We start from the raw sequence: 12,536 nt of genomic DNA on the forward strand, positions 1-12,536 counted from the left end.
CCTCTCGGTCCGTGACCACGGAGTCCTCAGAGTCCGAGGCGGAGCCCGAGAGCGGGGGGGTGTCCATCACCGCCCGCCGGCAGGAGCGGGGTGGCGGAGGTCCGCGCCGCTAGCTGGGGATGACCCTCCTCGCCGGTGCTGCCCTCAGCGTCCCACGACCGCCCGCCGCAGCCCCACGTGCGCCCGCGCCACACCAGCTCTGACAACTACCAGCTCCGGCTCCACTTTCGGGCAGAACTTCCGCTTCCGGCCTCCGAAGCACACTTCCGGTTTGTCGTCGCTATGGGAACCGCTCCGGCGTCCGGAAGCGCTGCGGTGGCTTGGGCTCTCTAGGAGTTGCAACTCCGGATACGTGCGTGGTCCGGTGGACCCAAGGCGAAAAAGCGAAAGGTAGGAGGCGGGGCGGGGGGCTCCCTGGCATTCTTGGAAGATGCTGGGGGCACCAGGGAGCTAGGGAAAGGGAGGCGCTGGGAGCTGCTAAGGTGCGCGGTGGGTGAGACCTCTAGGGGCGGGGCAGGGGGCGTGTCCTTGGGGAGGGAGGGGCGGGGCTTCGCTCTCACCTGTCCTGTGGCGCTCCACCTCCAGCAGAACTCTGGCAAAGGACTATGTCGACCGTAGTAGCCCAGGCGCTGCATGTTTTTGGCTTCCGATCTCACGTGGCCAACAATATCTTCTTCTTCGATGAGCAAATCATTATCTTCCCTTCAGGAAATCACTGCGTGAAGTACAATGTGGATCAGAAATGGCAAAAATTCATCCCAGGTAAAACCCTTTCCATCCATCTTAGATTAGCCGACTCCTGAGTAGCTAGGATTTACAAATGTGAGCCACCAGAGCCTAGCATGACTTGATTCTTTTGTTCATCATTATCCTTTTGTGATTCATATATCTTAATACCTATAGCTAATCTCATTTTATTGCAACAGAATCTTACAACCTGTGACTATGATGTCTCAAATATGCACAACCGTTGGAAGTTTAAGAAGTATTTGGGAAGTAAACTATTAAATTCTGATAATTTGCTATTAGAAATCATACCACTGGGAACATTTTTGTATTCATATATTATGCAACTTCACTTATTCAAAGATTCTTCAGAACTCACAACCAAGACTAAAACTGCTTAGATAGTATCAATTTACATTCCCACTTGTAGCCTAAGGGTCCTTATTCCTTACAACTTAATATTCCCTACAACTCTTGATTTTCAACTTTTTGGTGAATCTGGTAGTTGACAAAAGGTATCTTATTGTAGTTTTAACTTATTTCTATTAGTAATGAACATGATGAGTATCTTTTCATGTGTGAATGGAATATTCCTACCTAGTTTTATTTTTAAGCATCTTGCTCACATTTTGTACCAATTTTTGATCATTTTTGTGGGGTTTGGGTCTTGGGTCTTTCTTACTGATTTATGAATACACTGTATATTAACCGTACATTCTGTACATTAATGATACAGCTGTTATAAATATTTCCAATCTGGGTCTTGTATTTTATGCCTCCTTTTGGTGATAGGCAGAAATTCTTGGTTTGAGTGAAATCAATTATTAAACACCATGTAATTTGCTGTTGGAATAAATAACACTGTTATTTACTTATTTTTATGCCCAGCATATTTGCTAAACTATAATTAATTCTAATGAATTATCTATAGACAGTCAGATGTTTCTACAGAGACATTCATACTGTCTATATATAACAATATACTTTTTTTTCTTGTGTTTCTGACTGGCAAACACCTCCAGAGAGAGTTGACTAGAAGTATAAAAATGGACATCCTGTCATGTTTCTGATCTTAAAGGGAATCATTTTAAGATGTCTTACTAACGAAGAATGCTTAATGTATAAACTTATCAACATTCTTTAACAGGCTAAACAGTTTTTTCTAAGCCAGGCGGGCACTTGAAGAAAAATCTGTGAGACTCTTATCTCCAGTTAATCAGCAAAAAGCAAGACGTGGTGCTGTGGTTCAAGTGGTAGAGTGCTAGCCTTGAGCTGAAGATCTGAGGGATACCACACAGGCCCAGAATTGAAGCCCCATGACCACCAAAAAAAAATCCTTTCTAATTTGCTGCTTTGCCCCCAGTGAACAAATAACTGAATTTTATTACATACATTTTCTATATTTTTTCTTTTTTTTTTACATTTTCTATATTTTTTCATAATACTACTAACATTTATACTAGACATCAATTTATTCAGATATTCACCTATATTTGCTCTTGTATGTATCAGGTATTGCCACCATTAGAATTCAATGCAGTACTAAGTTCTTAATGTTTTATTTGTCTAAAAAAGGCCTTTTTGTCATTCTCATTTTTGAAAGATAGTTCAACTAGTTTTAAGATTTTTGTATAGAGGTCTGTTTCATTGGGTTATTTTTGTCTTCTCATTTGTTATGGTGGTTAACAAATTATCCATTATTGCCGGGTGCCGGTAGCTCACGCCTGTAATCCTAGCTACTCAGGAGGCTGAGATCTGAGGATCACGTTTCAAAGCCAGCCTAGGCAGGAAAGTCCGTGAAACTCTTATCTCCAATAAACCACTCAGAAAACCGGAAGTGGCACAAGTGGTGCTGTGGCTCAAGTGGTAGAGTGCTAGCCTTGAGCTGAAGAGCTGAGGGACAGCACCCAGGCCCAGAGTTCAAGCCCCGTCACCAACAAAAAAACAAAACAAAAAACAAAAAAAAAGAAAAGAAAAGAAAGAAATTATCCATTAAATCTTTTTTTCTGCAGATGATCAGACTTTCCTCCTATCTTCTTTAAGACCCTAGCTGTCTGCGTGTGTGTGTGTGTGTGTGTGTGTGTATGTATGTATGTATGTATGTATATATTACTTTTATTTTTCATCCTCCTAAGAATTCCCTGGGGTCCTTGGACCTAAGGCATGATGTAGTTGTTCTAGAGAATTTTTAACAGTTGTCACATCAGATATGGTATCCGTGTGTGTGTGTGTGTGTGTGTGTGTGTGTGTGTGTCTGTGTCTGTGTCTGTGTGTCTGTGTGTCTTTGTGTCTGTGTTTCTGTGTGTCAATATCTGTGTGTCCTGGTACTAGGATTGAGCTGAATGCCCTGTGCTCTCTCACTTTTTTTTTTTTTTTTTGGTCATGGGGCTTGAATTCTAGGCCTGGGTGCTATCCCTCACCTCTTCAACTCAAGGCAAGTAAGTACCCTACCACTTGAGCCAAGGTGCCACTTCCTGTTTTCTGGTGGTTTATTGGAGATAAGAATCTCACAGACATTCCTACCCCAGCTGGTTTTGGACTGTGATCCTCAGATCTCAGCCTCCTGAGTAGCTAGGATCATAGGTGTGAACCACTGGTGCCTAGCTTCTCTCACTTCTTTTTCACGCAAGAATAGCATTTTACCACTTGAGCCACAACACCATTTTTGGCTTTTTTTTATTGACAGTAAATTGGAGATAAGCATTTCATGGACTTTTCTGTCCAGGCTGGCTTTGAACTTTGATCCTCAGATCTCAGCCTCCTGTGAGTAGCTAGTATGAACCACAGGTGACAAGTTTCAGATATTGCATCTTTTTTTTTTTCTATGACAGTCATGGGGTTTGAACTCAGGGCCCAAGCAGTCCCTGAGCTTTTTCGCTCAAGGCTAGCATTCTACCACTTGAGCCACAGCTATGCTTCTAGCTTTTTGGTGTTTAATTAGAGATGATGGTCTTACCAGCTTTCTTGCCTGGTCTGGCTTTGAACTGCGATGCTCAGATCTCAGCCTCCTGAGTGTCTAGGGTTACAGACATGAGCCACAGGTGCTTGTCAAAGTATCTTTTTCATTCTATTATCTTCTCTGGAACTCGACCATCCAAACACCATCCTCCATGATTTTCCATGTCATCAACTCCCTCTGTTATGTACTAGATACTTCCTTTAGGGCTTTTTTTTTTGTCTTGGTTTCATTGATTCTTTTTCAGCTGTATCTAACATACCACTTGAGGTATTCACTGAGATTTAATTTCTCATTTGCTTATATTTCATACATGTACCACTCTTTTTCTTCTCCAAACTCACTCTTATATCACCAGGGGCCTTGTTTCTATGCCCGTGGATCCTCCCAGCTACAGGTTCAAGTGTTGTCCACATACTCTCTAAGCAGCTACCCTTTTATCTCTCTTTAGGCCTAGGCCAAGGGTAGAGACGAACCTGGGAAGACACCAATGCCCATCTTATGAGCAGACTTAGAACCGTTTGAGCATGGAATTCCAGGGTTCTGGGGACCTAGACCATAATCTAGAATAGGCAATGCAAACGCCAGGTGGCCTTTGGTTCCATATCCCGGTAAGGGATACAGTCAGAGGATAGTGACTCTAAAATATGGGCCCCCAAAAAACCATGCTAGCCAGTTTCCTGGTAAAATTATGACTAGCCAGGTCATGAACTGGAGAGATCTGATTTCAATCTGGCTCTTCATTTCATAAGGTCACAGAGCCTCATTTTCATCATTTGTAAAATGGAGATGATACCTAGCTTGTTCTCATCACAGAACCATGATGGAGTGCAAACATACTCATTTGTTCATTCAACAGAAGTTTATTAAGCACTTCCTGTGTGCCAGACACAAAAATCACACACACACACATACACACACACCTGGAATTCCATGCACAGATGGTTCTAAGTCTGCTCATAAGACCGAAGTCTCAATAAATGTAATCTTTTAAGCCAACGTCAAATGAATGCAATCTTCACTGCCACTCTTAACCCCCTCAGTCTATCTTCCGCCCACCTGGGTGTCCCATTCCTCTCAGACACCACTCATGTCTCTCTCAATCCCTTACCCAGGGAATCACTAAGTCCTACCGGTTCTTGCTTAGCATTTCTCTAGTTTCCATCCTCTCCATTCCTATCACTATCACTGCCTTCATGCAGCTTATTGCTACCATCATCTCTGCTTCTTCAAATAGTGCTGGACAGTTTTCCTCACTTCCTCTCCCCACCCCACCCAGTATTGTCTTCCATACAATTGCTGGAGAGGGCTTCCTACAACACTCATCTGACCCTTCCTAAAATTTATCTTCATTGCCTCCCACGTAAAGTCAAAACTCTGCAAGTCTCTCCATGCCCCAGAACCCACTCCTCAGGTGCAGTTGTTCCCACAGGCCTTCCAGTGGAGTTCTGTGTGCTAGGCGGGAATGTTGCTGGGAGACTTGATCTTTCTCCTTGGCTTGCTGTGAAGCAGCAGCATGGAGCCCATCACAAAGGGACTAGCACATTTTCTCCTCTCATTCATCCTCCCTATCCAGGGCCAGCATCCATGGATGCCTTATCTACTATGCACAATGCCTAGGACCCATGATACTTCATAAAAAGGTTTTAATTTGTGTTAAACTAGGGAAAAAATTGAATATAACAATAATGACTAGATTATGGCAAATCCAGCCTGAGTTATGTTTCTCTTTATATCAATGTAGTTATCAAATATGTGATGGCATATATTTTAAATACTTGTTAAAGAAATACTTTTAACAGAGAAAGGATCCCATGAAAGCAAATACACCTAGAGCCCATGAAAATTGTAATGCACTCTCTATTTTATTGCTCAAATAAAGGGTTGACACTTTAATCTTTGCCTTGGGCTTTGTTTTCTAGAGGCTTACAGCTTACAGTTCATGCTTATTATTATTACTTCATAATTGCAAGATGCCTACTATATTCCAGAAGAAGAGGAAATAGAATGTATGTGCTTTCAAGAAAACACAGAGTTTTATTATAAAGCCACTCTAGCAGACTTCTGCATTCATTTCATAGCCAGAATGGCACACAAGTGAAAGAGAGGCTGAAGAATTAATGTGTGGGCATCATGGCCTTTGGAATAAAAGGAGAGCATTGAGTGATGGCACTTAGGGCATGAAAGCCTCTGTAATTGGACCCTTATTCCACCCTTCTAGACCTGTGCTATGATTCAGCTGTGACTATTGCTGCAATTTTCCCACCATACTAAACCCTCTCTCATATCTATGCCTATAGCTCGAGCTCCCCCTGCCCATGTCCCCGTCTCCCACCCTACCCCATCATACTTCCGGAGAAGTTTCTGGTTCCCATCCTAGTCATTTTCATAATACCTCAGACACAGTTGAACTCAGGAATGGCCAAGAACTGGTTATTAGTGTCCATGCACCTTCCTTCTTTGTGCCAGTGGTACTCAATACCACAGAGAAGGCATGAGCTGCCCTCATTATCCCCGTTTACTTCTATTCACAGGTTCAGACAAGAGTCAGGGCATGCTGGCCTTGTCCATCAGTCCCAATCGCCGATACCTCGCTATCTCTGAGACTGTGCAAGACAGACCCATAATCACCATTTATGAACTGTCATCTGTTCCTTGCCGGAAGCGCAAAGTCCTGAGTAATTTTGACTTCCCAGCTCAGAAATTCATCAGCATGTCTTTTTCTCCAGACTCCAAATACCTATTGACTCAGTCATCACCTCCAGAGTCAAATCTGGTCTATTGGCTATGGGAAAAGCAGAAAGTAATGGCCATAATTAAAAGTGACCTTCAGAACAATCCTATCTACCAGGTACCTGCTAGCATACTCTGAGAGTCATGCAGACTGTAAAATAGTAAGAGCTGCTTCTTAGTAAATGCTTTCTTTGTACCACAGTGTTCATTTTGTATATGCATTTAAAATGTTCATCTCATAACACCCATATAAAGAATATATTTAGACGCCTGGCTTATGACTATAATCCTAGCTACTCAGGAAGCTGAAATCTGAGGATCACAGTTTGAAGTCAGCCGAGCTGCAAAAGCCCATGATATTTTCTAATTAACTACCAAAAAGCCAGAAATAGAGCTGTGGCTCAAGTGGTAGAGTGCTAGCCTTAAGCAAAAAAATTCAAGGACAGCAACCAGACTCTGAGTTCAAGCTTCAGGACTAGCACCAAAGAAACGCAATATGATCCCCACTTTACAGATGAGGGAACTGAAGTTCCAGGATATTAAGTAACTCACCAAGACCACACAGGTAGTGAGTGGCAAAGCCAGCCATCCCTGACTCCAGTTCCTGTCATCTTTTCTCTGGCCTAGAGGTGAATTCATAGAACTTGGTCTCCTTGGCCAGGTCTCTTTTCAGAAAGGTTGCTGGGTAATAGGAAGACTTCAGACATGTAACATAAAATGGTAACTCTTTAGGAATCTGTCAATGAAGTTGCAATTATGTGAGAAACAGAATTTTCTACTGTGGTTTGAGGGAAAGTTCAATAACTCAGTTTATGTTCTGAGATAATAGCTAATCAATATCTCAAGCATAGGCTCCACCATTCATTGTTCCAAAGATTGGTGTATAAATAAGCACATCACAACCAGAACATTGATTTATCTAGTGTATTTCATTTCTAATTGAAGCTGCAAAGTGAAACTAGTAATCAGAGGTTGTTTGGTTAATCCAAGAATCAGACCAAAAGCAGGTGAAAACATAAAGTTATTCCATCCAGACCATAATAAGGCCTGAAGAGCAGTCCTATTCAGTGCGGGGAATACCCTGTCTGAAGTAGATCCAATGACCCAGTGAACATTTATTAGATGCCCACTATAGAACATAGAACTAGGAATACAGAGATGAAGAAGCCATAGTCCCCAAGTTGCTTCCCATCTAGTAAGATCAGCAGGCTGACTGTCCATTAGTAAGGACCAGCTGAAGATGGATTGGGATTACATAGCAAATCCCAACACATGATTTCTTCCCCACTGGAAAGGGCTGTGAACACATACCTGACCTTCATTTCTCTGTGTTTCTAGCTGAGTTTAAATCCATTTTGTTGACACAATTTGTCTACTGTGAAAGCCTGCTCATTTGGCTCTGTGGGGGAGGGGGAGGGAGGGAGAGAGAGAGAGAAAGAGAATATGTGTACTGGGGCTGAAACTCAGGGCCTGGGCAGTGTTCCTTAGCTTTTTCAGTCAAGGCTGGCACTGTACCATTTGAGCTCCAGCTCCACTTCTGGCTTTTTGGCTATTAATTGGAGATAAGAATCTCATGGGCTTTCCTGCCCAAGCTGGCTTCAAATGATAATCCTCAGATCTCAGCCTCCTGAGTAGCTGAGTACCTCTTGAATACAAAAGTGAGCCACTGCTTCCAGCTCATTCTGTTTTTAACCTTCAAAGATTTCTTTTAAGTTTAAGATTATAGGCCCCTGCATATGCAATGGATATAGATATATGTCCTTACCAAGTGTGGAATAAGATTGCATAGTTCAATGACTGGAAGGAATAATCTCCACTATCTGTTTGTTTTTTTGGGTCCGGTCGTGGGGCCTGAACTCTGGGCCTGGGTGCTGTCCTTCAGCTCTTCAGCTCAAGGCTAGCGCTCTACCACTTGAGCCACAGTGCCACTTCCGACTTTTTTCTTTTTGCTTATGTGGTGCTGAGGAATCAAACCCAAGGCCTCATGCATGCAAGGCAAGCGCTCTACCACTGAGCCACCTTTCCAGCCCCAATCTCCACTATCTGAAATATATTCATTATTAAAGTAGAAAGTAATTCCATCAAGATTGATTTTATGAATGTTTTTCTTTTATTCACTCACATTTTACAGGTGAGCATCAATCCCCAAGATAACACTCAGATTTGTGTCACTGGAAATGGGATGTTTAAGCTTCTCCGTTTTACTGAGGGGACACTAAGGCAAACCAATTTTCAGAGAGGAGAACCCCAAAACTATCTAGCCCATGCCTGGATAGCTGAAGAAAAGATCATTGTTGGCACTGACACAGGCAAGCTGTTACTCTTTGAGTCTGGAGATCAGCGCTGGGAAACGAGCATAATGGTCAAGGACACTGACGATGGCTCAAAGAGCCTGGAGATCATCCACGAATCAGAGAGGTAACAGTGCCCCTTGAGGCTGGTGCTCATGCACTTGTACTACTGGAATTATCCAACAACAGCCTTCTTCCAAAATCCCTCTACCCTGAAAACCAGCTGTGTTAGTTTCTCTGATCCTTTTAGTATTTATCTGTATTTAATAGCTATAACCATTGCTTAGATGTGATTCTTTTTGTTTTTATATACAATTTCATTTCAATATGATTAGTCTCCAAAACTATAGGGGTTTTTTTTCCAAAAAATAAATATTTTAGTGGAAGGCCACCTCATTTACTAAACATCAAATACATGTCTGCCAGCCCTCACAGGATGCCAGGCATATTGCTAGGTACTGGGAATGCAGGTCTTCAAGACACATACAATTTGGTAAGAGACAACAGATCAAAAGCAAAGTGAAAGCAAGTGTAATTGGATGTGAGATAGGAAGGGGATCCAGGAAGGAGCAGTCAGCTATACTTCAGCAGATACAGTCTTATCTCACACATACAGCAGTGTTTTTTTGGATGCATCAGGCATTGCTCTCAGTATTTTCCCCGTATTCCTTGAGTCTTACCCCTATATAGTACATAGTATTATCATACCAATTTTATAGACCAGAAAATGGTGACTCAAAGAAGTTAAGTGATGCACCCAAAATCACAGCACTGATCAGAATCAAGATTCAAACCCAGATCTCTTTGACCAAGAGTCCAAGCCATTCACCACATGACATAGATTCTCCCTCAGTAGTTTTTGTTTTGTTTTGATTTGTTTTGGTCAGTCATAGGGCTTGAACTCAGGGCCTGGGCACTGTCCCTGAGCTTTTTTGCTCAAGGCTAGCACCCTATCATTTTGAGCCACAGCTCCACTTCCAGTTTTCTGGTGGTTATTTTGGGGGATAAGAGTTTCATGGACTTTTCCTGCCCTGTCCGGGTTTGAACTACAGTCCTGAGATCTTAGCCCCGTGAGTCACTCGGATTACAGGCATGAGCCACCAACGCCTAGCTCTCACTATTTTTAATCTACCCATTTTCACCATCCCCCCATATGATGACAACCCTGTTTTGGTTATGGTTGCGTAGAATATTACTAATACATCCTTATGCCCTTCTCCATTTTCTTGCATGTACAGTCTTCTTTTTAAAAAAAATTCATACCCTGTTATGCACACATTTTTCATTTTCTCATTTACACATAATATACAAAGAAGTGAAGATAAAATTTCATCTGAACCAATAAGAGGCAGAACTTAAGACAAACTGGTCCAGAAACAATCCATATCAAAAGGAGATGCTCAAGAGTCAAACTTATGTGGTACTGCACAAATTTCTTTATTCTGAAATATCAGATCTGATCAGAGTTCCATGCCAACATATTAAAAGGTCATATTGGGAGTGGGCACAAAAAGTGGCAGATCATCAAACATCTACAAGATGCAGGTACCATCTTCCTATGGGTACGGGACTTCTTAACTCCGCCCACATGCCCCTGATGCACCTTTCTAAAGTATTATCAGCTTTCACCTCAGTCTTTTCTCACATGCCCTGTGCACTCTCTTGCTTGTGGGCTTCATCATGTGCAGTTTCCTTGGTCCTCCCCCCTCTGTGTCTCCCCCAGATACCTACACATGTTCCTGTTTATTCTGCATGTCTTGGCTAGGACTTCTCTTACCTTTGCTCCATCTCTGCTGACTTGCTGGCCATTTCTTCCTGTCATAGTTGGTGGTCCCCAAAGAGTCCTTAGCTCTTGTCTCTCTAGACAAAAAGCTTCTGAGAGCAAGGACTACATTGATCTTATTTACCATTGATTCCCAAAGGTGTATGCATGGTATAACTCCAAATAAATATTTATAAACAAATATAAATATTTGTTATATAAATGAGTGAATAAATAAATAAAAATGGAGACCTATTCTACTACTTACCCCTTGTGTGTTTTTTTTTCCTTTTTTGTCGGTTTTGGGGCTTAAACTCTGGGCTTGGGCACTGTCCCTTCGCCCTTCAGCTCAAGGCAAGCACTCTGCCACTTGAGCCACAGCACCACTTCCGGTTTTCTAGTGGTTTATTGGAGATAAGAATCTCAAGGACTTTCCTGCCAGAGCTGGCTTTGAAGCAAGATCCTCAGATCTCAGCCTCCTGAGTAGCTAGGATTACAGGCATGAGCCACCAGCACCCGGCTTGATTTTTTTTTTACTCAGGGCAAGCCTGCCACTGTCCCTGAGCTTTTTTGCTCTAGGCTAGCACTCTATCACTTTGAGCCACAGCTCCACTTCTGGTTTTCTAGTGGCTAATTGGAGATAAGAGTCTCACAGCCTTTCCTGTCTGGGCTAGCTTTGAACTGCAATTCTCAGCCTCCTGAGTGTCAAGGCATGAGCCACTGGTGCCCAGCTTAGCTTAGCTTCTTAAAAAAAAAAAAATTGTGCTGGGCGCCAGTGGCTCTTGCCTGTAATCCTAGCTACTCAGGAGGCTGGGATATAAGAATCACATTTCAAAGCCAGCCCCAGCAGGAAAGTCCATGAGACTCATCTCCAATAAACCACCAGAAAACTGGAAGTATCACTGTGGCTCAAGTGGTAGAGCATTTGCCTTGAGCTGAAGAGCTTAGGGACAGTGCCCAAGCCCAGAGTTCAAGTCCCCAACTGACAAAATAATAATAATTTTTATATTATATATAATTATAATTATATTATTAAAGTGAGGGGCAGAGGGGTTACAGTTATATAAGTCAGGTAAAGAGTATATTTCTAGCCAGGTGCCAGTGGCTCAACTGTAATCCTACCTACTCAGGAGGCTGAGATCTGAGGATCACAGTTCAAAGCTAGTCCAGGCAGGAAAGTCCGTGAGACTCTTACCTTCAATAAACTACTCAGAAAAAGCTGGAAGTAGTACTGTGACTCAAGTGATAGAACACTAGCCTTGAACACAGAGAAGCTTAGAGACAGCCCAGGCCCTTAGTTCAAAACCCAGGATTGGCAAAATAATAATAATAATAATAATAAAGACTGTATTTCTTCTTGAATAATGTCACCTCCTGTGTGATTTTAGAAAACTCAAACCCTCCGAGCCACTTTTTTCTAAGCAAAATGAAAGTCATCATCATCATCACCATCATCATCATGCCCACACCAGGTTGTGGAGCTACCAAATAAATGTGTCGCCTTACAGTCCTCTCTTTGGAGTTTGTAGTGCATACCCAGACTATAGGACAGCATTTGCCTAAGGAAGGGGATCAGTGATGCTATTATCCACATCTAGGAATATCCTTCTTTCTCCTTTCAAGAAAAACTCAACTCCCTAGGAGTTAGTCTCTGAAGTTTTTATTTGCTCTTTTCCTTTTCCAGCCTGATTGAATTTCCACCAATCAGTTCCCCAGTCCCTTCCTTTGAACAGGTCACCACAACCGCTAGCCACAATCAGCTGCCCATGCCCCAAGTGTTTGCCATCGCAACCTATTCGAAGGGATTTGCTTGCTCTGCTGGGCCAGGAAGAGTTCTGCTGTTTGAGAAGGTGGAAGAGAAAGACTCTTACCGGGAGAGCAGGGAAATCCGGGTAAGGAGGGACGGATGGGAAGAACAGAGCTGGGGTCTTACTGGCATTGCTCTCCAGCAGCAGCAGCAGCATTCTGACAAGGAACTTGAAGGGGAAAGAGGGGCTATAAAGCTGACCAGAAATTGTAACAGAGATATCTCGCCTGAGGATAAGATGAACAAGACCTGAGTTTAGGA

At 42.7% G+C, this 12,536-nt stretch overlaps 2 protein-coding genes across 2 annotated transcripts in view; one reads left to right on the forward strand and one right to left on the reverse strand.

The window, feature by feature from the left end:
• The window catches only part of Ebna1bp2 (EBNA1 binding protein 2), a 7,469-nt gene extending 7,237 nt beyond the window's left edge, over positions 1-232 (reverse strand). Inside the window, exon 1 of the mRNA XM_013016780.1 lies at positions 1-232. Coding sequence (XP_012872234.1) covers positions 1-67 — 67 coding nt within the window. The 5' untranslated portion in view covers positions 68-232.
• Positions 233-268: 36 nt separating this feature from the next.
• Cfap57 (cilia and flagella associated protein 57) overlaps positions 269-12,536 on the forward strand; it is a 59,088-nt gene continuing 46,820 nt past the window's right edge. Inside the window, exons 1-5 of the mRNA XM_013016781.1 lie at positions 269-390; positions 586-762; positions 6,217-6,533; positions 8,547-8,833; positions 12,153-12,360. Of these exons, the coding sequence (XP_012872235.1) occupies positions 606-762; positions 6,217-6,533; positions 8,547-8,833; positions 12,153-12,360 (969 nt within the window). The 5' untranslated portion in view covers positions 269-390; positions 586-605. The remainder of the gene's footprint in view (positions 391-585; positions 763-6,216; positions 6,534-8,546; positions 8,834-12,152; positions 12,361-12,536) is intronic.

Source organism: Dipodomys ordii, unplaced genomic scaffold (genome assembly GCF_000151885.1).
Source record: "Dipodomys ordii isolate 6190 unplaced genomic scaffold, Dord_2.0 Scaffold33, whole genome shotgun sequence".
NCBI classification, from domain to species: domain Eukaryota; kingdom Metazoa; phylum Chordata; class Mammalia; order Rodentia; family Heteromyidae; genus Dipodomys; species Dipodomys ordii.